General features: G+C 49.9%; 2 protein-coding genes across 2 annotated transcripts in view; both read right to left on the bottom strand.

Annotated features, from left to right (window-relative positions):
• The window catches only part of TSG101 (tumor susceptibility 101), a 273,450-nt gene extending 255,285 nt beyond the window's left edge, over positions 1–18,165 (bottom strand). The window contains exons 1-3 of the mRNA XM_030202449.1: positions 17,981–18,165; positions 13,643–13,727; positions 5,327–5,392 (exon numbers count right to left, since the gene is read on the bottom strand). Of these exons, the coding sequence (XP_030058309.1) occupies positions 5,327–5,392; positions 13,643–13,727; positions 17,981–18,022 (193 nt within the window). The 5' untranslated portion in view covers positions 18,023–18,165. The remainder of the gene's footprint in view (positions 1–5,326; positions 5,393–13,642; positions 13,728–17,980) is intronic.
• Positions 1–26,259, bottom strand: part of GTF2H1 (general transcription factor IIH subunit 1) — a 1,055,813-nt gene that overhangs the window by 754,781 nt on the left and 274,773 nt on the right. The gene's annotated exons all lie outside the window — the stretch shown is intronic.

The raw sequence follows: 26,259 nt of genomic DNA, 5'->3' as shown, positions 1-26,259 counted from the left end.
AGGGACTGAAGTCGGGCGCAGCTGGCTCTTCTCCCAGTTGATGATCCACCCCAGGGAGCTCAAAAGAGCAACCACCCGGTCCACAGCTTTGCCGCACTCTGCATAAGAGGAGGCTCAGATCAACCAGTCGTCCAGATAAGGATGGACTTGTACTCCTTCCTTTCGCAGGAAGGCCGCGATGACCACCATTACTTTGGAGAAGGTCCGCGGAGCAGTAGCCAACCCGAAAGGGAGGGCTCTGAACTGGAAGTGTCGGCCCAGGACTGCAAAACGCAGAAAGCGTTGATGAGGAGGCCAGATGGGAATATGCAGGTACGCTTCCTTGATGTCCAAGGAAGCCAGGAACTCCCCTGCCTTCACTGCCGCTATAACAGAGCGGAGAGTCTCCATGCGAAAGTGCCGCACTTTCAAGGCCCCGATTTACCCCTTTGAGGTCGAGGATAGGCCGGACAGAATCTCCTTTCTTTGGTACCACAAAGTAAATGGAGTAACGTCCCTTGCCAAGCTGATTTTCTGGCACCGGAACGACCGCACCCAGGCGTATCAGGTTGTCCAAGGTCTGCTGCACTGCCACAGCTTTGACCGGAAACTTGCAGGGAGAGAGTACAAACCGTCTCTTAAGGGTCGGCAGAACTCTAGCTTGTAGCCGTCTCTGATGACTTCCAGCACCCAAGCGTCTGAAGTTACCTTGGTCCACTCGCCCAGAAACGAGGACAGGCGTCCTCCAATCTGCACTGGGCCATGGACCAGGACCCCCGTCATTGGGTACGAGACCCTGGGGGAGGACCGGAGGGCGCACCTCCGGGACGGCGGTCTCTGCGAAAGGAATGCTGCTTGGGGGAGAAGTTCCTTTTGAAGGAAGAGGGGGCAGAGGAGCCCGACTTGCCCGGGCCGGTACCGACGGGCTTCCTGAAACCGTCCCTCTGGAGATACCGGGGCGAGCACTGGCCCGAGCCCTGACCTCTGGTAACCCTCTTGCCCTTAGACGTGCCGAGATCTGTCACGATTGTGTCCAGCTCGACCCCAAAGAGCAGCTTGCCTTTAAAAGGCAACTTAGCCAGGCGGGACTTAGAGGCGTGGTCCACGGACCAATGTTTCAGCCAAAGCCAGCGCCGCGCAGAGACTGTCTGAGCCATACCTTTAGCCGAGGCTCTCAAGACATCATACAGTACGTCTGCCAAATAAGCCAAGCCCGATTCCAGGGCGGCCAATCAGCCCTCAAGGAAGGATCCGAGGGGGAAGCCCGCTGCACCATCGTCAGGCACGCCCTGGCCACATAGGAGCCGCAAACTGAGGCCTGCAAAACTTAAGGCAGCGCCTCGAAGGACGACCTTAAAGCCGCTTCCAATCTTCTTGTCTTGGGCGTCTTTTAGGGCCGTGCCACCTTCCACCGGCAACGCCGTTTTCTTAGTCACTGCAGTGATTAAAGAATCCCACAGTAGGCCAAATAAAGGCCTCACGTTCACTTTTCAGGCAAAGGATAGAGGCGGGGACATAGCCCCTAGCCACTTTGAGGCTCGCTCCGGGACATCCCATTGAGCCGAAATTAAGGTGTGCATGGCATCATGCACGTGGAAGGTTCTAGGCGGGCGCTTCGTCCCCAGCATAATGGCAGAGCCAACAGGGCTGAGGGAGAGACGTCCTCTGGCGAGGAAATCTTCAAAATGCTCATGGCCTGCAGTAACAGGTTGGGCAAATCCTCTGAGCGAACGATCCGCGCTGCAGAGGGGTCATCCGCTCCATCCGAGCGGAATCTGTCTCCTCCAAGGAATCCCCAAAGGACCGTTGGGAGAACTCAGATACGCTGCCCTCATCTACATCAGAGGAAACAGCGTCCTCTAAGGCCTGGGAATCTACCCGAGGGCGTTTACCTTCCGGGGGCCTCAACCCCTTTATCGGACAAGGGAGAAGGGGCAGCGTTTTGCATAAGGAAGGCCTGATGCAGCAGCAAAATAAACTCGGGGGGAGAAACCCCCAGACTGTGTATTTCAGCAGCCTGGGCCACAGCCCTAGACGCACCCTCAACCGGCGCTCGCAAGAGCGGGGGAGAAACATGCTGCGCATCCAAGATGGGTCCGGCGCTACACTCCGCGAAGGAGCCGCGCGGGAAGAACGGCGCTTAACTTTAGCCGCTTTTTTGCCGTCGCCCAAATCAAGGGCGGCCATGGCAATGAACGTCTCCCAGCTCAAGGGCGGCCCAAGAAGAAGCCGTCCGAGCAGAGTGGCCGGCCAAGATGGCGGAGGCGAACAGCGGGGGATGGGCGTTTATGGCGGGAAAAAACCGCCGCGCCGGAGGAAGACCCGGGACACTGACCGGCCTCCAAACTGACACCCAACAAGGGCGAATCAGACTTTAAAACCCCACCTCTCCGCTAGAAGCGCACACGCGGGTCCGGGGAGCGATTCTTCGCGCCCTCGCCCTCCGACGCCATAGGCCACGTGGAGATCAATCGGGGAACCCCCTGCCCGCTATAAAAGGTAAAAAGTACCTGCTTCTCGCTCCGAGCTGTTAACGACCTGGTGTCCCAGTGAGTAGCTGCAATAAACGTTTAAATAAACGTCGAAATAAACGCCTTAAGGACGTCCAAAGTTTATTTTTTTTTTAAACGGAGCCAGCGGGAGGGGGGAGCAAAGGAGGGACCTGGCGCCACCAGGTTTGCACTTGCTCAAGAAGAGCCCTCAACCCCAGGTACTCAACAAAACCTAAAGATTAGGCTTGGAGACCCTAGCAGAGCTGCTGCTGTGTGTGACCACCACCTGCTGAGATAGAGAACATACTGGGGAGTTTCCGGCAGCACATGACCACATATAGGGAGGCAAAAGGATTGCTCTCTATCTCCACCTGCTGGTAGATGGACACAACCCACCAGTCTATGGATTGATCAGCATGATGATATGGAAGCTGGATTTCTCAAGATTTGGGGACCCTTTCTAGACAAACTCACATAATGTGGCAGAAGCCTTATTCTAAATAAGTTATGAATGACAGAAGCTGTAATGAATATCTTTATATTGGAGCTCACACAGTGTATACAAGGGGTGTGGGGTAGGGTGGAGGAGGTGGGATGGAGGGGGGAGGCTGAGAGGGCTTGCACTTTGGTAGGGGGGTTAGGGGGTAAAAAGGATAAAAACTTGAGTGACGGTTTGTAAAATATGTATGTTACTGGTTCCAGACTATTTCTGTCTTTTGTGAATATATTGAGACATATATTAACTCTTCCCCAGCTGAACTTCGATCTTGTGGCAACGTTCCTCTATCACCTGTGAAAGTCACAGCCAAAAACACTACACTGTCAGCAGGAAGAGTGCCACTACACAGTGCTACGTCAGGCCTTGTCAAAGCAAGTTGCAGCTCCAGGCTTAAGGATGTATCAAGCATAAGACAGGATTCCCACACATCAACGAACCTCTCTTGGAGCCAGAATTCTGCCGAACAAACTTATGCATTGGTCCTGGAGGAGGCAAAAGTGAGGATTCAGATGGAAAAAACACTTGTCTTTAGGCTGCACTTCATCTCAAGGACACCTCCAAGATAGTTTTTGGGAGGGGTCAGAGCACAACAAGGTTAGTCAGCATTATCTGGATATGGAAGGCACGTATTGTGTCTTCAATAAAGTATCATAGAATAAAAACAATATATTCTTTTAAATACCAACTAGTCACATTGACATCTGTCAAACATTTATCTGATAGTGTTCACTGGACGTCACTCAAATTACAGCATCAAAGCATTGCTATATAAAATTGTCTTTTAACATCTTTCAATAATGGCGACAAAAATCTTGCAGGCTATGCACTATTCTATAAAGTGAGTGCACCCTTTATAGAATAGCATTCATCACTAACTGATAAAAGCAGCTGTAAATGCTGATGGCCAACTTGGGCACTTCTCCAGGCGAATTCTGTAACACGACTGCAACTTTTGGAATGCCCCAACATGCCCCCTGGCATATGTCAAACAGTCCCCATCCAAGACATATGCGCGGAGACTACCTTGAAACAGCGTCCTGTAACGCGAAACATGGATCTGTGTTGGTTGACATCTGGTCTCCAGCAGTATGAATATAAGGAAAAGCTATTTGGCTAATCGCTAAACTGAAAGCTAAGTAATTCAGTATATTATGAAATGCTATGTGCAATAAGCTGAAGAATTTAAATATTATTTATAATTGATAAAAGAAAAAAAGAAAAAAAAAAAGTTGGATAAAATACATTTAAGGATCGATGAGGATTGCATTACGCCCCTTTTGATATATGCTAGGCTCATTTAGCCTTATTAGGGGAAGGTGCGCTGATCTGATAGATCCTTTAAGAACGCTATGTTTCCTGAATGCAGTGGACTGTGTCTGAAAGAAATATTGATGGATGGATGGATTGAAGTAGAGCACATATTTAATAGATTGTGTGTGAGCTCCCTTCTGTATAAATAATTTGGTGCTTATTAACTATGCTTATAGAATAGCACGCAGCGAGATGCTCATGCAAATTAAGACTGCCAATTATCAATAATTGGTTGTTAGCATCCAATTATTGAGGTTTCTGAGCTCATTAGTCAATCTGATGCGAGCATGAAATTGGATGTGGAAATTTGGCCATGATATATAGAATCTGGGGGTATATGCCTAAATCACGTCACTCAAACTCCTCCCCTCAACACGCCTACTCTAAAGCCACGTATGAGTAAGCGCCTAACTGTAGCGTGCATAGTTTTACATGAGAAGCAAGTTCCTAATAGGCCTTTTATGCAGATATGACATATATGCAAGAAATACTCTCTATAAAAATTACTTTGGTCAGTACATGGCAGGCTGTTTCCTGCAGTTTATATTTGATTACTCACCTTTCCAAATCCAAGCTCAAGTTACGTTACATACAGATACAGTAGGTATGTCCCTGCTCAAGAGGGCTCACAATCTAAGTTTTGTACCTGGGCTCAACAAATTATCCCAATTTCAAGCTGAACTGCTTAGGATATAAACACAGTTTCAGTTCCAGTTTCCACTTTCAATATGCAACCTTAGGCAGTCCATCAAGTACAAAAGGAGAGGACAGATGTGATGCAAATATGTGAATATCTAAGCAGGCTTCAATAAGGTCTATCAGTTTTTATAGAATGAGACCTTCAAAGACAATACGGGTGAAAAGGAATGTGAGAAAATAAAAAAGAATGGTGAAAACTAGGGACAGACTTCTAGCAGAGATCACACTGACCTGCACTCAGATTGCACAGCAGCTACATCTTCTCAGCAGGTTATTCAAGAAGGAACGAGTTAGTAAAAGTCTTGCGGATAATCTGAAGAACATGAAAACTCAGAACAATGCTTACCTTTGTAAGTCACTGGAATGGTTCCGGTGAGACTCATCAGCTCCCTGGAGGTTCCATCATTAAAAACTAAAACACATAACCAGTAGCAAATTACTGGACCATCTTTCCTTATCTTACCTTCACTCTTCAAAATACTGAAAATTATGGCTATTAAAATGATGCAGCAAGTGAACACAAAACACATTGGTGGCAATTCTATAAGTGGGCACCTCCCTTTAGGTGTGCAGATGAAGCGTAGTGAGCATCCAGATTCTATTACAGAATACTAGTGCATGTGTGTGTGTATGTATATATATATATATATATATATATATATATATATATATATATACATACACACACACACATTGGCATACCTACATGTAGGGGTGCCCACATACCAGGTCTATGCCAGGCGTAAATGGGCACACCTAAGTGTGGCAAAACAGTGCCTGCAACTTACAGTAATCTGTAAGTTGTGCGTTTATGTGGGAGATCTTCCGATGTTCTACCCATGTGTACCCCCCTTGCAACTGCATGCTATGCGACTAAAATGCGCCCTGGCACTTTTTGCTGCATTTGTGCACGCAAAGCATGTGTAATTGCAGGCATACAGTTTTAGAATTGCCTTTATTAGGTACATTGTCATTTTTCCCGAGCTTTAGATGAGCAGATAAGGATCTGACAAACTCAGTTCACATTTTAGGTGAAGTTTTTCAATTAATTCAGCAGTTTCCTCCTTCTCCATTGTATTTCTAGCGCAGTCAAAACCAGTGCTGGGATCTGCTGCTGAGGCTGTGTTCACAGCTGCCTGGGGATTTTTCTTCCTTTATTATTCCTACCCCCAACATTACTAGCCTGGTCATTTGCAGTGATGATCCAGAACAGGGGACCATGCATCAGGGCAACCTCAGGAAATCTGCAATGATGGGCCAGACCCTTAAGTGATGACCAGGACTTATTTTCCCATACTGATTATGAACGCAGCCTCCACAGTATCACCAGCCCTATCCGAACTGGGGAGCGTAAGAACTGACTTGGGAATCAACCAAGGGATATTCTGTGGAGGGCTTTACCAAAACTGTAAGAACAGTCTAGAGTGTGGCAGATAAGATTCAATTCTAAAAAATTAAGAATCATACATTTTGGTTGCATAAACCCAAAAAGAGAGGTACAATAAAGGGAGTAAAGCACATTGGTGCCCAAAAGAAGAGCAGGTCCTGGGAGTGATCATATCTGATAATCACAAGGTTAGAAAAGATGACAGCAAAAGCCAGAAGAATGCTTTGAGCACACAGGGAGAGGAATGGCCAGCAAGAGAAAGGAGGGGAAAGGGGATGGGACTTGATATCCTGCCCTGTGGTTACAATCAAAGTGGTTTACAAGTTATATACAGGTACTTATTTTGTATCTGGGGCAATGGAGGGTTAAGTGACTTGCCCAGAGTCACAAAGAGCTGCAACAGGAATCAAACCCAGTTCCTCAGGTTCTCAGGCCACTGCATTAACCACTAGGCTACTCCTCAAGTCTCTGCTGAGTTCTTATTTACACAATTCTGGTGACTGCACCTTCAAAAAAGATAAGCACAGGCTACTAAGGTGGTCATCATAAAGCACATGGATACAGACTTAAAGATCCCAACATGCATAGTCTGGAAGAAAGGCAAGAAAGGAGAGCTATAATGGTAAAATTATGTATCATACCTGATAATTTTCTTTCCATTAATCATAGCTGATCAATCCATAGACTGGTGGGTTGTGTCCATCTACCAGCAGGTCGAGATAAAGATCAAACCTTTTGCCTCCCTATATATGGTCATGTGCTGCCGGAAACTCCTCAGTATGTCGATATCAAAGCTCCATCAGCAGGACTCAGCACTTAGAGAATTACACCCACAAAGGGACACTCTGCCCAGCTCACCACCGCCGAAACGGGGGAGGGGAATTAACCCAGCTCATCCCCACACAAGTGGGGGAGGAGAATCCGTCCAGCTCATCCCCGCGGAGCGGGGGAGGGACACCACCCAGCCGATGCGGGGGGATCTGGCTTATCCTGCAACCGCGGGAGGAGCTGACTGACCCTAACACCGCCGAAGCGGGAGGGGTACAAAGCTGCCCTACAGACGCACGAAGCGGGAGGGAGCGCCGGCAGAATTTAGGTCTCAATCCAGCCCCGTAAAACGGAGGGGAGAGGAATGCAGCAGCTCACTGTAACACAAAATCGTCTCAACTCTTGAAGAATCCAATTGAAAAAAACTTGAACACGAAGTCCTCCTGAACAGGAACTGAAGACTAAACTTGAACCTGAAATGCAACCAGAATATAACCAGTACAGATATCTGGGAGGGGCTATGGATTGATCAGCTATGATTAATGGAAAGAAAATTATCAGGTATGATACATAATTTTACCTTCCATATCATCATGCTGATCAATCCAAAGACTGGTGGGATGTACCGAAGCAGTACTCACCCAGGGCGGGACATTGAAATCCCTGACCGCAACACTGAAGCTCCAAACCGGGCCTCCGCCCGAGCAGCCACAGTCAAGCGGTAATGCCTGGAGAAGGTATGGGCCGATGCCCAAGTTGCCACCTTGCAAATCTCTTCCAAGGAGACGGACCCGGCCTCTGCCATCGAGGCCGCCTGAGCTCTAGTGGAGTGAGCCTTCAGCTGGATAGGCGGCACCTTCCCCGCGGCCACATAAGCCGCTGCAATGGCTTCCTTGACCCATCTTGCCACTGTAGGCTTAGCAGCCTGCAGACCTTTACGAGGACCTGCAAACAGGACAAACAGATGATCCGACTTCCGGAAATCATTGGTCACTTCCAAGTATCTGATGATGACTCGTCTCACATCTAGATATTTGAGAGCAGAGTACTCCTCTGGGTAGTCCTCCCTACGAAAGGATGGGAGACAGAGCTGCTGAGTCACATGGAAGCGAGAAACAATCTTGGGCAGGAAGGAAGGCACTGTGCGAATAGACACTCCTGCCTCAGTGAACTGCAGAAAAGGCTCTCGACATGATAGGGCCTGGAGCTCGGAAACTCTTCTGGCTGAAGTGATAGCCACCAAAAAGACTGCTTTCAATGTCAGGTCTTTCAGAGATGCCCTCGACAAGGGTTCAAAAGGCGGCTTCTGCAAGGCTCTTAGCACCAGGTTGAGATTCCACGCAGGCACCACTGAGTGCAGAGGAGGGCGCAGGTGATTAACTCCCTTGAGAAAACGCACCACATCTGGCTGCGAAGCCAGGGAAGCACCCTTCATGCGGCCCCTGAAGCAAGCCAGAGCCGCTACCTGGACTTTAAGGGAACTGAGCGACAGGCCTTTCTCCAGACCTTCTTGCAGGAACGCCAACACTGAAGAAATTGGAGCAATGAAGGGAGAAAGTGAGCCTGCTTCACACCACGCTGCAAAGGTACGCCAAACCCTGGCGTAAGCAGTAGAAGTAGAGCGCTTCCTCGCTCTCAGCATAGTGGCGATGACCTTGTCTGAGAAGCCCTTCTTCCTCAGACGCTGCCGCTCAATAGCCTGGCCGTAAGACCAAAGGGGGAGGGATCCTCCATCACCACGGGACCCTGATGCAACAGGCCCTGCTCCACAGGCAGCCGCAGAGGGTCGTCCACTGAGAGCCTGATCAAGTCCGCATACCAGGGACGTATGGGCCAGTCCGGACCCACCAGGATTATCCGGCCCGGATGCTTTGCCACCCGGTCTAGTACCCTGCCCAACATGGGCCAGGGCGAGAACACATAGAGAAGCTCCTGTGTCGGCCACTGTTGGAGAAGAGCATCTACTCCCAGAGATCGAGGGTCCCGTCCTCTGCTGAAAAAGCACGGCACTTGGCAATTGGCCGATGACGCCATCAGATCTAGGCTCGGCTGGCCCCAGCGCTTCGTGATGTCCAAGAACGCCTGAGCCGATAACTGCCACTCTCCGGGATCCAAGGTATGGCGACTGAGAAAGTCCGCCTTGACATTCATGACTCCGGCAATGTGGGCCGCTGACAGCTGTTCCAGGTTCGCTTCCGCCCACTGGCATAATTTCATGGCCTCCTTGGCTTGAGGGGCGCTCTTGGTACCTCCCTGGCGGTTGACATAGGCCACAGCCGTGGCATTGTCGGACAGGACCCGTACTGGCTTCAACGCCAGTACCGAGAGGAACTCCAAAAGCGCCAACCGAATGGCTCTGAGTTCCAAGAGGTTGATAGACCACTTTGCCTCTGCAGGAGACCAGAGCCCCTGCGCTGTCTTTCCCAAGCAGTTGTCTCCCCAGCCTGTCAAAGAGGCGTCCGTCGTGACAACAATCCACTCCGGGGTCACAAGAGGCATTCCTGCAGACAACTTGTCTGTCTTCAGCCACCAGCTCAGCGCCTTGCGCACTGCTGGGTCCAAGGGAAGGCGCACAGCATAATCCTCCGACATCGGAGTCCAGCGCTGCAGCAGAGAGTGTTGTAGTGGTCTCATATGAGCCCTGGCCCAGGGCACTACTTCCATCGTGGCCGTCATAGAGCCCAACAGCTGCACATAGTCCCAAGCCCGAAGAAGAGAGGCTACTAGGAATTGGTCCACCTGAGCCTGAAGCTTGACAATCCGATTGTCTGGCAGGAACACTCTGCCCACTTGGGTGTCGAAATGAACTCCCAGATACTCCAGGGACTGAGTCGGGCGCAGCTGGCTTTTCTCCCAGTTGATGATCCACCCCAGGGAGCTCAAAAGAGCAATCACCCGGTCCACAGCTTTGCCGCACTCTGCATAAGAGGGGGCTCGGATCAACCAGTCGTCCAGATAAGGATGGACTTGTACCCTTTCCTTTCGCAGGAAGGCCGCGATGACCACCATTACTTTGGAGAAGGTCCGCGGAGCAGTAGCCAACCCGAACGGGAGGGCTCTGAACTGGAAGTGTCGGCCCAGGACTGCAAAACGCAGAAAGCGTTGATGAGGAGGCCAGATGGGAATATGCAAATACGCTTCCTTGATGTCCAAGGATGCCAGAAACTCCCCTGCCTTCACTGCCGCTATAACAGAGCGGAGAGTCTCCATGCGAAAGTGCCGAACTTTCAAGGCCCGATTGACCCCTTTGAGGTCGAGGATAGGCCGTACAGAACCTCCTTTCTTTGGTACCACAAAGTAAATGGAGTAACGTCCCTTGCCAATCTGATTTTCTGGCACCGGAACGACTGCCCCCAGGCGGATCAGATTGTCCAAAGTCTGCCACACTGCCACAGCTTTGACCGGAGACTTGCAGGGAGAGAGTACAAACCCGTCTCTTAAGGGTCGGCAGAACTCTAGTTTGTAGCCCTCTCTGATGACTTCCAGCACCCAAGCGTCTGAAGTTACCCTGGTCCACTCGCCCAGAAACGAGGACAGGCGTCCTCCAATCTGCACTGGGCCATGGACCAGGGCCCCGTCATTGGGTACGAGACCCTGGGGGAGGACCGGAGGGCGCACCTCCGGGACGGCGGTCTCTGCGAAAGGAATGCTGCTTGGGGGAGAAGTTCCTTTTGAAGGAAGAGGGGGCAGAGGAGCCCGACTTGCCCGGGCGGGACCGACGGGCTTCCTGAAACTGTCCTCTGGAGATACCGGGGCGAGCACTGGCCCGAGCCCTGACCTCTGGTAACCTCTTGCCCTTAGACGTGCCGAGATCGGTCACGATTTTGTCCAGCTCGACCCCAAAGAGCAGCTTGCCTTTAAAAGGCAACTTAGCCAGGCGGGACTTAGAGGCGTGGTCAGCAGAGCAATGCTTCAGCCAAAGCCACCGCCGCGCAGAGACTGTCTGAGCCATACCTTTAGCCGAGGCTCTCAAGACATCATACAGCAAGTCTGCCAAATAAGCCAAGCCCGATTCCAGGGCCGGCCAAATCAGCCCTCAAGGAAGGATCCGAGGGGGAAGCCCGCTGCACAATCGTCAGGCACGCCCTGGCCACATAGGAGCCGCAAACTGAGGCCTGCAAACTTAAAGCAGCCGCCTCGAAGGACGACCTTAAGGCCGCCTCCAATCTTCTGTCTTGGGCGTCCTTTAGGGCCGTGCCACCTTCCACCGGCAACGCCGTTTTCTTAGTCACCGCAGTAATTAAAGAATCCACGGTAGGCCAAAGAAAGGCCTCACGTTCACTTTCAGGCAGAGGATAGAGGCGGGACATAGCCCTAGCCACTTTGAGGCTCGCTTCCGGGACATCCCATTGAGCCGAAATCAAGGTGTGCATGGCAACATGCACGTGGAAGGTTCTAGGCGGGCGCTTCGTCCCCAGCATAAAGGCGGAGCCAACAGGGGCTGACGTCCTCCAGAGAGGAAATCTTCAAAATGCTCATGGCCTGCACTAACAGATTGGGCAAGTCCTCTGAGCGAAAAATCCGCGCTGCAGAGGGGTCATCCGCTCCATCCGAGCGGGAATCCGTCTCCTCCAAGGAATCCCCAAAGGACCGTTGGGAGAACCCAGATACGCTGCCCTCATCTACATCAGAGGAGACAGAGTCCTCTAAGGCCTGGAAATCCACCCGAGGGCGTTTACTTCCGGGGGCCTCAACCCCTTTATCGGACAAGGGAGCCGGGGCAGCGTTTTGCATAAGGAAGGCCTGATGCAGCAGCAAAATGAACTCGGGGGAGAAACCCCCCAGACTGTGCACTTCAGCAGCCTGGGCCACAGCCCTAGACGCACTCTCAACCGGTGCTCGCAAGAGCGGGGGATAAACATGCTGCGCATCCAAAATGGCGTCCGGCGCGACACTTCGCAAAGGAGCCGCGCAGGAAGAACGGCGCTTAACTTTGGCCGCTTTTTTGCCGTCGCCCAAATCAAGGGCGGCCATAGAATTAACGTCTCCCACCTCAAGGGCGGCCCAAGAAGAAGCCGTCCGAGCAGAGTGGCCGGCCAAGATGGCGGAGGTGAGCAGCGGGGGATGGGCGTTTATGGCGGGAAAAACCGCCGCACCGGAGGAAGAACCGGGACACTGACCGGCCTCCAAACTGACACCCAACAAGGGCGAATCAGACTTTAAGACCCCAGCATCCCCGCTAGAAGCGCACACGCGGTCCGGGGAGCGATTCTTTGCGCCCTCACCCTCCGACGCCATAGGCCACGTGGAGACCAATCGGGGAACCCCCTGCCCGCTACAAAAAAGGTAAAAATTACCTGCTTCTCGCTCCGGGCTGTAACGAACTGGTGTCCCAGTGAGTAGCTGCAATAAACGTTTAAATAAACGCCCTTAAGGACGTCCAAAATTTATTTTTTTTTTTTTTTAAACGGAGCCAGCGGCAGAGGGGAGAAAAGGAGGGACCTGGCACCACCAGGTTTGCACTTGCTCAAGAAGAGCCCTCAACCCCAGGTACTCAACAAAACCTACAAATTAGGCTTGGAGACCTAGCCAGAGCTGCTGCTGTGTGTGACTACCACCTGCTGAGATAGAGAACATACTGGGGAATTTCCGGCAGCACATGACCACATATAGGGAGGCAAAAGGTTTGCTCTCTATCTCCACCTGCTGGTAGATGGACAACCCACCAGTCTATGGATTGATCAGCATGATGATATGGAAAGAAACATTTAAATACCTTCACGGTATAAATGCATTAGAAGCAGGCCTCTTTCACTTGGAAAGAAGCTAGATAACAAGGGGGCTTAGGATGAAGATGAAAGGAGAAGAGACTCAGGAGTAATATAAAAAAAATATTTCTTTACTGAAAGGGTGGTGAGCAGCCTCCCTGTGGAAGCAGTGGAGATAAGAACTGTATTTGAATTCAAGAAAACTTCAGACAAGCACAGAAGATCTCTAAAGGAAATGAAAATATTTTAGGGCTTTGTAGTTGGTATGGATGAGGAGAACTTAATAGAAAATGATGGCAGATAAATCATATGGCTTATGTTTCTGTACAAGGCAGTGCAAAGTTCTTGCCACTGGGCCGGGTTGACCCTTCAGTCCCTTAATGTACATCACTACTTTAAATAAATGTCAGTACTATCATGAAGCTCTAATATTCTATACCAGTGAAACAAACAGGTAAGTGTAGCACAAAAATACTTGTTGTTAACTGTTTAAACTTTAAAACTCTGGGTCTCTTATCAAGGTGCGCTAGCGGTTCCCAAATGGCAATGTTAATGAAGTCCATTCAAAATGAATGGGTTTTGTCAGAATGCCGCACTGGGGACTGGTAGCGTGGTTTGATAAAAGAGGCCCTAAGTGATTCCCATAGAAAAGGGTTTGCATACAGAATACAGCCAGTACTCAGTCTTATCAAATATCCTCATTGTGAAGTAGACATGGAAAGAGGAAAGATATTTATATTGTATTCTTTACGGACCTAATTAAAACTATTTAGTTAAGATAACAAATATGTCCACTCACCATATCCATCCATGACAGGTTTGAGATCCTTGTAGGTAGTAATAACACTTGTAATCTCATGCACTGTTAGGTCTCTGTATTTGTACTAAAATAAGAGAGTTTTAAAAAAATGGTTAATACAAACTGTAGACCTTTCAAAATCGGAGTGGACAAGTAGCTAGAGCAGCAAGTTGAGAAATAGCAAAGTCACCCTGAGAAAAGTCAGTTTAAGAAAGAGCTTAAAACATGTTTATTTCAAGAGGCCTATGATCATGAGACTCTTTAAATGCTGTACTTCCCCAGATTAGTATGTTGTTTTAGAAATCAGGTTTATATTTTATGTTATTATTGTATGTGAATTGTTAATTATGTATTTTTTTTGTAACCCACCTAGGACTGTGGATGGAGCGGAATATACATTTGTAAAATAAAGTCAATCAATCTTGGGCAAGTCATGTACTACTTCATTGCATTCTATATGAAGCTGCTTAAATTTGCCACGGATTGGATGTGTAAATTTATAGAATAGCACCTACATAGATAAGTGTACATTTACATATGTAAGTGTTAGCTGAGCACTCAGTGCTATACAATAATGCACACAACTAAATTCTATATAAGCCGCCAAAATAAATCAATGCTGAAAAAAGCACTAGTCTATAAGCTGCACTTAAAGTTAGGTGTGGTTTATAGAGTAGTGCTTATGTTTGGGAATCATGCCCAACTTTAGACGCAGTCACTTGCACCAACTGAAACAAAGTGCAAATACCATCTACATTAGACATGTATCCCCATTTCCCTGTAACAACATGTGTTAATTTCTGACCATGACCCTCCCATTTCTGTGCCCCCTTTTTCGGATCCCATGCCTAAATTTACGTGTATACAGTTCAATTGAGGAGAAGTGAAAATAAACCTACAATTGAGAGACTACTAACTGCAGCACAGGACAGCAGATTCCAGGCAAGATTGTTCAGTCAGCATATAAAAACAGTAAAATGCACATTTGTGGATCAGAACTGTAAACTGTTATGCATCTAGTCCCTGTGTTGATGTCAGGTGACCTGTATACAAAAAGGCACAATAAGCTAGCACACACAGGAAAGCGCCATCACTTTGGAATGCTTTGCCTAAGGAAATCCAAGCGGATTCTAATTATAAAAAAAGTTACAGTTCTTTAAAAAAAAAAAATGCACTTTTAAGTTAGCTGTTTTTCTCTGTAGATTAGGAAATGAGTATATTCAGTGTAAAAAGTTTTTTTTGTTAAAAGCTTAGGGTTTTATAACTTCTGTTGGAAAGACTTTTAAAAATGGAATGTTCTACCTGTCTGTGTTTACTCTTAATTCTGAATGAGCGATGTTGTTTGATTGTAGTTTAGGTCTTTCTATAGACTGATGAGTACTTTTCTACTTATTTTATTTGGATTACATTGTGTTAACCACTCTGATCTGAAAAGCTGGGCAGTATACCAAGTTTTTAAATAAAGATCTCATCCACTAGAAACTGAGCAAACATTATAATATCACTATACCAGAAAAACACTAGGATTATGACCCTGATGGAACGATAGAGAAATGATCATCTAGGCCAGGGCATTCCCATTCCAAATGATGAAAAGTTCAATGCAAGAAAGCCAGACATTGTTATATAAGATAAAATAAATATGAATGGTATTGTTAATAGAAGCATCAGTGTCAAGTGAAGAGAGAGAAGATCCTCAAATATCTCTATATATAAAAGGCACCACCAACGTTCTAAATGAAGCCTCCAGCGGAAGTGTGAAGGGGGAGAGATATCCGGTTTCCCCATGAGTGTCTGCCCCGCCTTCGCTCTCTCTGTAACACAAACAGTGAAGGAAAACACAGCAAAGCACGAAATCAAATCGCTCTCTCTGTAACAGTGAAGGACTCAGAGGGGGGAGGGGAGAGAGGGCAGAAGCCCTCACTATATCTGTAACACAAACACAGTACAGCAGGAAACTTAACACTGAAGGACTCGACTCCGAGGGGGGAGGGGACACACACATTCCCACATGCACACAGAAGAAAACCTTGCTAGCCCCCGTTTCATTTGCATCAGAAACGGGGCTTTTTTACTAGTTTAGAGATATGATCAGAGACCAAGAGAATCTGGCAGAAAGATGCAAATATAATCCCAAGTACTGGGCACCACAGGTCTGATTAAAAAGAACTCTGGAACTTTCATGTATATGCCATTAATCTACAAAATTCTAAGTGGCTTACATGCACAGGAAATAAGCAATAGAACACTTTGGTATCCTATGAACTCCAAAAAACAAGGCTCTCTTTGGCACAATGCAAGTATTAAGATTATCATTAGCAATTAATGTGAACGTCTAAGATCATTCCCAAATTATACTGGTTTATGAATGAGTTTCATTCCTACTAGGACATGTGCAAAACAAACCCATTTGGATACTCCAGGATAAATCACAAAAAGAGCTGCCTGTATTTGTTTTATAAGAATCTAATATAATAATTTGCTCCTGCAACGTTCCAATGTGTCTGCCTGCGCCCGTAACCATTTCCTGACGTCACTCTCCCGTAGTAGAAGCCTGCTTGCCTGACGTCAGGAGATGTTACTATTCGAAGCAGGGAGGCGGAAAGCGCGAAAGAGGGAGCAGTTTAGCTCTCAGCCCTTCCTCCACACGCAACACGGGAGCTGGTTTAGTTCTCAGCCCTTCCTCCACACGCTACGCGGGAGCCGCTTTACCTCTAGCTCACCACTGAGCCCTTCCTGCACACAGAACGCGGGAGCTTCTTCAGCCCTTCCTCCACAACCTGGAACTGGGAGGGAGGAGAGGGAGGGGGGACCCTGGAACTGGGAGGGGGGGGAAGGAAAGGAGAACGAAAGAGGGAGGGAGGTGCGATGCACATGTAGGGGGGAGGGCAAGGGACAGAGGAGAATTGCTGCACCATGATGGATGGAGGGGGCAGGGAAGAGATGCAGCACATGGATGGATGGATGGATGGAGGGGGCAGGGCACAGAGGACGTTTGCTGCATATGGATCAATGCAGGGGAGAGAGCATAACTGGTGCACACGAGACACACACTACTACTACTACTTAACATTTCTAGAGCGCTACTAGGGTTACGCAGCGCTGTACAATTTAACAAAGAGAGACAGTCCCTGCTCAAAGAGCTTACAATCTAATAGACAAGGGAACGGTCGGTCTCTCTCTCACTCACACAGACATTCTGTCTCTCTCAATAACATACACACTCCCTCTCTCACACATACACACTCCTAACAGTTCCCTTAAAAACATAACTACCATTAGAGGACAACCTTGCTAGCGCCCGTTTCATTTCTTTCAGAAACGGGCCTTCTTTACTAGTATGCATAATAAAACACTGCGTCTCAGTAAAGAATTTCACTTTCAAAATCTGTTATTTTGAATACCATAATGTGTTTGTCATGACAGTGAACTTTAAAAAGTGCTATCTTCAATTTCTGTTGACAGTCATAGCTGCTTTCTTATTAGGCTAACATGACTTGGTTTTACAAGTTAAGTTACCTTGATCTGGTTAAAGCAGAAAAATAGCCGACTTACATACGGGGGCTCATTTTCAAAACACTTAGACTTACAATGTTCCATATATGGAATTTTGTAAGTCCAAGTTCTTTGAAAATTCACCTCTTTGTAACTTTGTGTAAATCTAAGTGCTTTGAAAATAGGCACAAGGTTTAGCAACCCCCCCCCCCTCCCTTTCAACTGTGAATATTATGGTGCCTCCATCTTTAACACCAAGAAGGACCCAAGGCTTTTTTCATCGCCCACTAAAACTGACCCATGGTCCCCAAGTATTAATGAAAGAGCCCAGACTCTGTACACCAATTCTGCCTTTTCATAGGGTCTGTGGCTGGTTGTAGGGGGCCAGGTTATTGTGGGGCAGGCCCCTCAGTGATCACCCCAACCCTGAAGGAGGGCCTAGTATTTGAATACCGAAAAATGAAGGGCAGGAAAGTCCTTCCACAGAAGTCAAACAAGCAGCTGGCAGAGATAAATAATCTTCCAATAAAATTTTATTTTCCTCACAGAGTCACAAATGTCAGCTCCACCCTGCCAGCTGCTGGTATGAGTACCCACACTTTTTTTTTTTTTTTTTTTTAACTACAAAAAGATGCACTGACGGTTTTACAAACCCCTTTGAAGAATTACGTGGATTTCGAAGGCAGTGACCCAAAATAATCATGCCCGTGCTTTAAAGGAGGGGATGATGTTGATGCCTACAGTAGCGATGCTGATCAGGTGTCAACTGATGGCCGGTGATAGTGACACCACCCCCTCCTTCCCTCCCCAAAACGGCTCGCTCGCTCCCTCATACTTACTTACCTTGGATAATAATTTCTTGAGCTGACTTTCGGACACTGCCATGGTGACCACACCTTAGGGCTCTGACCCGCAGTGGTCCCAAGTTCTCACCAACCACCCAATCAAGCGAAATCAATCTCTCGTCTCCAGTCAGTGCCACCTCTCTCCCAGTCCTTTTTTCTCTTCCGCTCCTCTGTTCCACGGACAACAGGAAACGTCATTTCCGACGCCGGGTTCGGGGCAACCGAGGAGGTTTAATAGACAGGAGATGAAGTGAGGTCAGAACGTTGAAACCAATTAGGTTAATCTTAGTTTCCCCTTCCTCGCGCAGCTGTCATCCCCATTCGCTCAAAACAAAGCAAGTACTACTAATACTACTACTAAGCATTTCTATAACGCTACAAAGCTTACGCAGCGCTGCACAAACATAGAAGAAAGACAGTCCCTGCTCAAAGAGCTTACAATCTAGTAGACAAAAAATAAAACAAACACACTCACTGTGGCTCACATACGCACACACACTCATTCTCACAGACACACTCTCACAGACACACTCGCACCCACACTCACTCTCTCTCTGTCACACACACACACACACTCACTCTCTCTCTCACACAGTCACTCTCACACAACCGTGCTAGCGCCCGTTTCATGTGTGTCAGAAACGGGCCTTTTTTACTAGTATATACATATATTACAAACCCAGACTTTATAAAATCCTTCTTTTCAACCATAAACCTGTTGTCAATCTGACAAACCTATGAGCTGCTGCATCCACCTTGTCGTTCTTTATTGTTGTTAGTATTTTTATGTAATCTCACTTTTCCATATCATCATGCTGATCAATCCATAGACTGGTGGTTGGGTTGTGTCCATCTACCAGCAGGTGGCGATAGAGAGCAAAGCTTTTGCCTCCCTATATGTGGTCATGTGCTGCCGGAAACTCCTCAGTATGTTCTCTATCTCAGCAGGTGGTGGTCACACACAGCAGCAGCTCTGGCTAGGTCTCCAAGCCTAATTTTTAGGTTTTGTTGAGTACCTGGGGTTGAGGGCTCTCCTTGAGCAAGTGCAAACCTGGTGGCGCCAGGTCCCTCCTTTTCTCCCCCCTCCCGCTGGCTCCGTTAAAAAAAAAAAAAAAAAAGAATTTTGGACGTCCTTAAGGGCGTTTATTTTGACGTTTATTTAAACGTTTATTGCAGCTACTCATTGGGACACCAGGTCGTTACAGCTTGGAGCGAGAAGCAGGTAATTTTTACCTTTTTATAGCGGGCAGGGGGTTCCCCGATCGATCTCCACGTGGCCTATGACGTCGGAGGGCGAGGGCGCGAAGAATCGCTCCCCAGACCGCGTGTGCGCTTCTAGCGGGGAGGCGGGGGTTTTAAAGTCTGATTCGCCCTTGTTGGGTGTCAGTTTGGAGGCCGGTCAGTGTCCCGGGTCTTCCTCCGGTGCGGCGGTTTTTCCCGCCATAAACGCCCATCCCCCGCTGCTCGCCTCCGCCATCTTGGCCGGCCACTCTGCTCGGACGGCTTCTTCTTGGGCCGCCCTTGAGCTGGGAGACGTTCATGCCATGGCCGCCCTTGATTTGGGCGACGGCATAAAAGCGGCTAAAGTTAAGCGCCGTTCTTCCCGCGCGGCTCCTTCGCGGAGTGTCGCGCCGGACGCCATCTTGGATGCGCAGCATGTTTCTCCCCCGCTCTTGCGAGCGCCGGTTGAGGGTGCGTCCCCTCCATCATGTCCTCCGAGTCTGTTGACGAGGCTGTCTCCGCTTACAATGCCACTCTCTCCTCTGCTCTGGACACCCTTGCACCATCCACCTCCCGTCCCACAAGGCGTACTAATCCCCAGCCCTGGCTGACCCCTTGCATCCGTTACCTTCGCTCCTGCGCCCGATCTGCTGAACGCCTCTGGAGGAAATCTCGCACCCATTCAGATTTCCTTCACTACAATTCATGCTATCCTCCTTCCAGTCCTCACTATTCCTTGCCAAACAGGACTATTACACCCAATTGACTAATTCTCTCAGCTCTAACCCTCGTCGTCTCTTCGCCACCCTTAACTCCCTCCTCAAAGTGCCCTCCGCTCCCACCCCCCCGTCACTCTCTCCTCAATCACTGGCTGACTACTTCCGCGACAAGGTGCAAAAGATCAACCTTGAGTTCACTACCAAGCCACCTCCTCCTCTTCACCCTTCAACCCTCTCCCTCAACCAACCAACCCAGACCTCCTTCTCCTCCTTTCCTGATATCTCCGAGGAGGAAACCGCCCGCCTTCTTTCCTCCTCAAAATGCACCACTTGTTCCTCTGATCCCATCCCCACCAAACTTACTTAACACCATCTCTCCTACTATCACCCCCTCCATCTGTCATATCCTCAACCTCTCTCTCTCCACTGCAACTGTCCCCGACACCTTCAAGCATGCTGTAGTCACGCCACTCCTCAAAAAACCATCACTAGACCCTACCTGTCCCTCCAACTACCGCCCCATCTCCCTCCTACCCTTCCTCTCCAAGACACTTGAGCGCGCAGTCCACAGCCGCTGCCTTGATTTTCTCTCCTCTCATGCCATCCTTGATCCGCTTCAATCCGGTTTTCGCCCTCTTCACTCGACAGAAACAGCACTTTCTAAAGTCTGTAATGACCTGTTCCTTGCCAAATCCAGAGGCCACTACTCCATCCTCATCCTCCTGGATCTATCCGCCGCTTTTGACACTGTCAATCATGACTTACTTCTTGCCACACTGTCCTCATTTGGGTTCCAGGGCTCTGTCCTCTCCTGGTTCTCCTCCTATCTCTCCCACCGCACCTTCAAAGTTCACTCTCATGGATCTTCCTCCACCCCCATCCCCTTATCTGTTGGTGTTCCCCAGGGATCGGTCCTTGGACCCCTTCTCTTCTCAATCTACACCTCTTCCCTGATCTCATCTCATGGTTTCCAGTATCATCTCTATGCTGATGACACCCAACTGTATCTCTCCACACCAGACATCACCGCGGAGACCCAGGCAAAGGTATCGGCCTGCTTATCCGCCATTGCTGCCTGGATGCCCAACCGCCACCTGAAACTGAACATGTCCAAGACCGAGCTTATCGTCTTTCCACCAAAACCCACTTCTCCTCTTCCTCCACTTTCTATCTCAGTTGATAACACCCTCATCCTCCCCGTCTCATCTGCCCGCAACCTCGGAGTCATCTTTGACTCCTCTCTCTCCTTCTCTGCGCATATCCAGCAGATAGCCAAGACCTGTCACTTCTTCCTCTTTAACATCAGCAAAATTCGCCCTTTCCTCTCTGAACACACCACCCGAACTCTCGTCCACGCTCTCATTACCTCTCGCCTGGACTACTGCAACTTACTCCTCACCGGCCTCCCACTTAGCCATCTATCCCCCCTTCAGTCTGTTCAGAACTCTGCTGCACGTCTCATATTCCGCCAGAACCGATATACTAATATCACCCCTCTCCTCAGGTCACTTCACTGGCTTCCGATCAGATACCGCATTCAATTCAAGCTTCTCCTTCTTACCTACAAATGCACTCAGTCTGCTGCCCCTCACTACCTCTCTACCCTCATCTCCCCTTACGTTCCCGCCCGTAACCTCCGTTCACAGGATAAATCCCTCCTCTCAGTACCCTTCTCCACCACCGCCAACTCCAGGCTCCGCTCATTCTGCCTCGCCTCACCCTATGCTTGGAACAACCTTCCTGAACCCTTACGCCAAGCCCCCTCTCTGCCCGTCTTCAAGTCTTTGCTTAAAGCCCACCTCTTCAATGCTGCGTTCGGCACCTAACCCTTACCGTTCAGTGAATCCAAACTGCCCCAATTTGACTGCCCCTATCGGACCGACCGTTCACTTGTCTATTAGATTGTAAGCTCTTTGAGCAGGGACTGTCTCTCTTTGTTAAATTGTACAGCGCTGCGTAACCCTAGTAGCGCTCTAGAAATGTTAAGTAGTAGTAGTAGTACTGTGGCCCAGGCTGCTGAAATACACAGTCTGGGGGGTTTCTCCCCCCGAGTTTATTTTGCTGCTGCATCAGGCCTTCCTTATGCAAAACGCTGCCCCTTCTCCCTTGTCCGACAAAGGGGTTGAGGCCCCCGGAAGTAAACGCTCTCAGGTGGATTCCCAGGGCTTAGAGGACTCTGTCTCCTCTGATGTAGATGAGGGCAGCGTATCTGAGTTCTCCCAACGGTCCTTTGGGGATTCCTTGGAGGAGACGGATTCCCGCTCGGATGGAGCGGATGACCCCTCTGCAGCGCGGATCTTTCGCTCAGAGGATTTGCCCAACCTGTTAGTGCAGGCCATGAGCATTTTGAAGATTTCCTCTCCAGAGGACGTCTCTCCCTCAGCCCCTGTTGGCCCCGCCATTATGCTGGGGACGAAGCGCCCGCCTAGAACCTTCCACGTGCATGATGCCATGCACACCTTAATTTCGGCTCAATGGGATGTCCCGGAAGCGAGCCTCAAAGTGGCTAGGGCTATGTCCCGCCTCTATCCTTTGCCTGAAAGTGAACGGGAGGCCTTTCTTTGGCCTACCGTGGATTCTTTAATCACTGCGGTGACTAAGAAAATGGCGTTGCTGGTGGAAGGTGGCACGGCCCTAAAAGACGCCCAAGACAGAAGATTGGAGGCGGCCTTAAGGTCGTCCTTCGAGGCGGCTGCCTTAAGTTTGCAGGCCTCAGTTTGCGGCTCCTATGTGGCCAAGGCGTGCCTGACGATTGTGCAGCGGGCTTCCCCCTCGGATCCTTCCTTGAGGGCTGATTGGCCGGCCCTGGAATCGGGCTTGGCTTATTTGGCAGACTTACTGTATGATGTCTTGAGAGCCTCGGTTAAAGGTATGGCTCAGACAATCTCTGCGCGGCGCTGGCTTTGGCTGAAACATTGGTCTGTTGTCCCGCCTGGCTAAGTTGCCTTTTAAAGGCAAGCTGCTCTTTGGGGTCGAGCTGGACAAAATTGTGACCGATCTCGGCACGTCTAAGGGCAAGAGGTTACCAGAGGTCAGGGCTCGGGCCAGTGCTCGCCCCGGTACCTCCAGAGGACGGTTTCAGGAAGCCCGTCGGTACCACCCGGGCAAGTCGGGCTCCTCTGCCCCCTCTTCCTTCAAGAGGAACTTCTCCCCCAAGCAGCATTCCTTTCGCAGAGACCGCCGTCCCGGAGGTGCGCCCTCCGGTCCTCCCCCAGGGTCTCGTACCCAATGACGGGGTCCTGGTCCATGGCCCAGTGCAGATTGGAGGATGCCTGTCCTCGTTTCTGGGCGAGTGGACCAGGGTAACTTCAGACGCTTGGGTGCTGGAAGTCATCAGAGACGGCTACAAGCTAGAGTTCTGCCGACCCTTAAGAGACGGGTTTGTACTCTCTCCCTGCAAGTCTCCGGTCAAAGCTGTGGCAGTGCAGCAGACCTTGGACAATCTGATCCGCCTGGGTGCGGTCGTTCCGGTGCCAGAAAATCAGCTTGGCAAGGGACGTTACTCCATTTACTTTGTGGTACCAAAGAAAGGAGGTTCTGTACGGCCTATCCTCGACCTCAAAGGGGTCAATCGGGCCTTGAAAGTTCGGCACTTTCGCATGGAGACTCTCCGCTCTGTTATAGCGGCAGTGAAGGCAGGGGAGTTCCTGGCATCCTTGGACATCAAGGAAGCGTACTTGCATATTCCCATTTGGCCTCCTCATCAACGCTTTCTGCGTTTTGCAGTCCTGGGCCGACACTTCCAGTTCAGAGCCCTCCCGTTCGGGTTGGCTACTGCTCCGCGGACCTTCTCCAAAGTAATGGTGGTCATTGCGGCCTTCCTGCGAAAGGAAGGAGTACAAGTCCATCCTTCTCTGGACGACTGGTTGATCCGAGCCCCCTCTTATGCAGAGTGCGGCAAAGCTGTGGACCGGGTGATTGCTCTTTTGAGCTCCCTGGGGTGGATCATCAACTGGGAGAAAAGCCAGCTGCGCCCGACTCAGTCCCTGGAGTATCTGGGAGTTCGATTCGACACCCAAGTGGGCAGAGTGTTCCTGCCGGACAATCGGATTGTCAAACTTCAGGCTCAGGTGGACCAGTTCCTAGTAGCCTCTCCGCTTCGGGCTTGGGACTATGTGCAGCTGTTGGGCTCTATGACGGCCACGATGGAAGTAGTGCCCTGGGCCAGGGCTCATATGAGACCACTACAACACTCTCTGCTGCAGCGCTGGACTCCGGTGTCGGAGGATTATGCTGTGCGCCTTCCCTTGGACCCAGCAGTGCGCAAGGCGCTGAGCTGGTGGCTGAAGACAGACAAGTTGTCTGCAGGGATGCCTCTTGTGACCCCAGAGTGGATTGTCGTCACGACGGATGCCTCTTTGAAGGGCTGGGGAGCCCACTGCATGGGAAGGACAGCGCAGGGGCTCTGGTCTCCTGCAGAGGCAAAGTGGTCTATCAACCTCCTGGAACTCAGAGCCATTCAGTTGGCGCTTTTGGAGTTCCTCCCGGTACTGGCGTTGAAGCCAGTATGGGTCCTGTTGGACAATGCCACGGCTGTGGCCTATGTCAACCACCAGGGAGGTACCAAGAGCGCCCCTCTAGCCAAGGAAGCCATGAATCTATGCCAGTGGGCGGAAGCGAACCTGGAACAGCTGTCAGCGGCCCACATTGCCGGAGTCATGAATGTCAAGGCGGACTTTCTCAGTCGCCATACCTTGGATCCCGGAGAGTGGCAGTTATCGGCTCAGGCGTTCTTGGACATCACGAAGCGCTGGGGCCAGCCGAGCCTAGATCTGATGGCATCATCGGCCAATTGCCAAGTGTCGCGCTTTTTCAGCAGAGGACGGGACCCTCGATCTCTGGGAGTAGATGCTCTTCTCCAACAGTGGCCGACACAGGAGCTTCTCTATGGGTTCCCGCCCTGGCCCATGTTGGGCAGGGTACTAGACCGGGTGGCAAAGTATCCGGGCCGGATAATCCTGGTGGGTCCGGACTGGCCCAGACGTCCCTGGTATGCGGACTTGATCAGGCTCTCAGTGGACGACCCTCTGCGGCTGCCAGTGGAGCAGGGCCTGTTGCATCAGGGTCCCATGGTGATGGAGGATCCCTCTCCCTTTGGTCTTACAGCCTGGCTATTGAGCGGCAGCGTCTGAGGAAGAAGGGCTTCTCAGACAAGGTCATCGCCACTATGCTGAGAGCGAGGAAGCGCTCTACTTCTACTGCTTACGCCAGGGTTTGGCGTACCTTTGCAGCGTGGTGTGAAGCAGGCTCACTTTCTCCCTTCACTGCTCCAATTTCTTCAGTGCTGGCGTTCCTGCAAGAAGGTCTGGAGAAAGGCATGTCGCTCAGTTCCCTTAAAGTCCAGGTAGCGGCTCTGGCTTGCTTCAGGGGCCGCCTGAAGGGTGCTTCCCTGGCTTCGCAGCCAGATGTGGTACGTTTTCTCAAGGGAGTTAATCACCTGCGCCCTCCTCTGCACTCAGTGGTGCCTGCGTGGAATCTCAACCTGGTGCTAAGAGCCTTGCAGAAGCCGCCTTTTGAACCCTTGTCGAGGGCATCTCTGAAAGACCTGACTTTGAAAGTACTGCTGCTGTTGACCAATTGTGAGTGGACACAGTGCCTTTAAAGTAGTTTGTGAAATGGTAGACCCAGTTGCAAGGAGTGGCTTTGGAGGTGTGAGGGCATGTTTTTTGTTAGGTGGGGCAGTGTGAGAGTATGGAGTTGTTCCGTGGAGTAGGGTACATAAGTACATAAGTAATGCCACACTGGGAAAAGACTAAGGGTCCATCGAGCCCAGCATCCTGTCCATGACAGCAGCCAATCCAGGCCAAGGGCACCTGGCAAGCTTACAAACATTCTATACATGTTATTCCCGGAATTGTGGATTTTTCCCAAGTCCATTTAGTAGTGATTTATGGACTTGTCCTTTAGGAAACCGTCTAACCCCCTTTTCAGCTTGGAGAAGAGACGGCTGAGGGGAGACATGATAGAGGTATATAAAATAATGAGTGGAGTGGAACAGGTGGATGTGAAGCGTCTGTTCACGCTTTCCAAAAATACTAGGACTAGGGGGCATGCGATGAAACTACAGTGTAGTAAATTTAAAACAAATCAGAGAAAATTGTTCTTCACCCAATGCGTAATTAAACTCTGGAATTCGTTGCCGGAGAACGTGGTGAATGCGGTTAGCTTGGCAGAGTTTAAAAAGGGGTTGAAATCCCTGACCGCAACACTGAAGCTCCAAACCGGGCCTCCGCCCGAGCAGCCACAGTCAAGCAGAGAGATTTTGATGTTACCACAGGATAATAGCAAAAGCTTAATACACTTTAGTAAACACAGCCCCTAATGCCCTTTAGCCTGA

This window comes from Microcaecilia unicolor, chromosome 4 (genome assembly GCF_901765095.1).
Source record: "Microcaecilia unicolor chromosome 4, aMicUni1.1, whole genome shotgun sequence".
Taxonomy (NCBI): domain Eukaryota; kingdom Metazoa; phylum Chordata; class Amphibia; order Gymnophiona; family Siphonopidae; genus Microcaecilia; species Microcaecilia unicolor.
The sequence above is the reverse complement of the archived record's forward strand: the minus strand, read 5'-3'. Positions and strand labels throughout refer to the sequence as shown.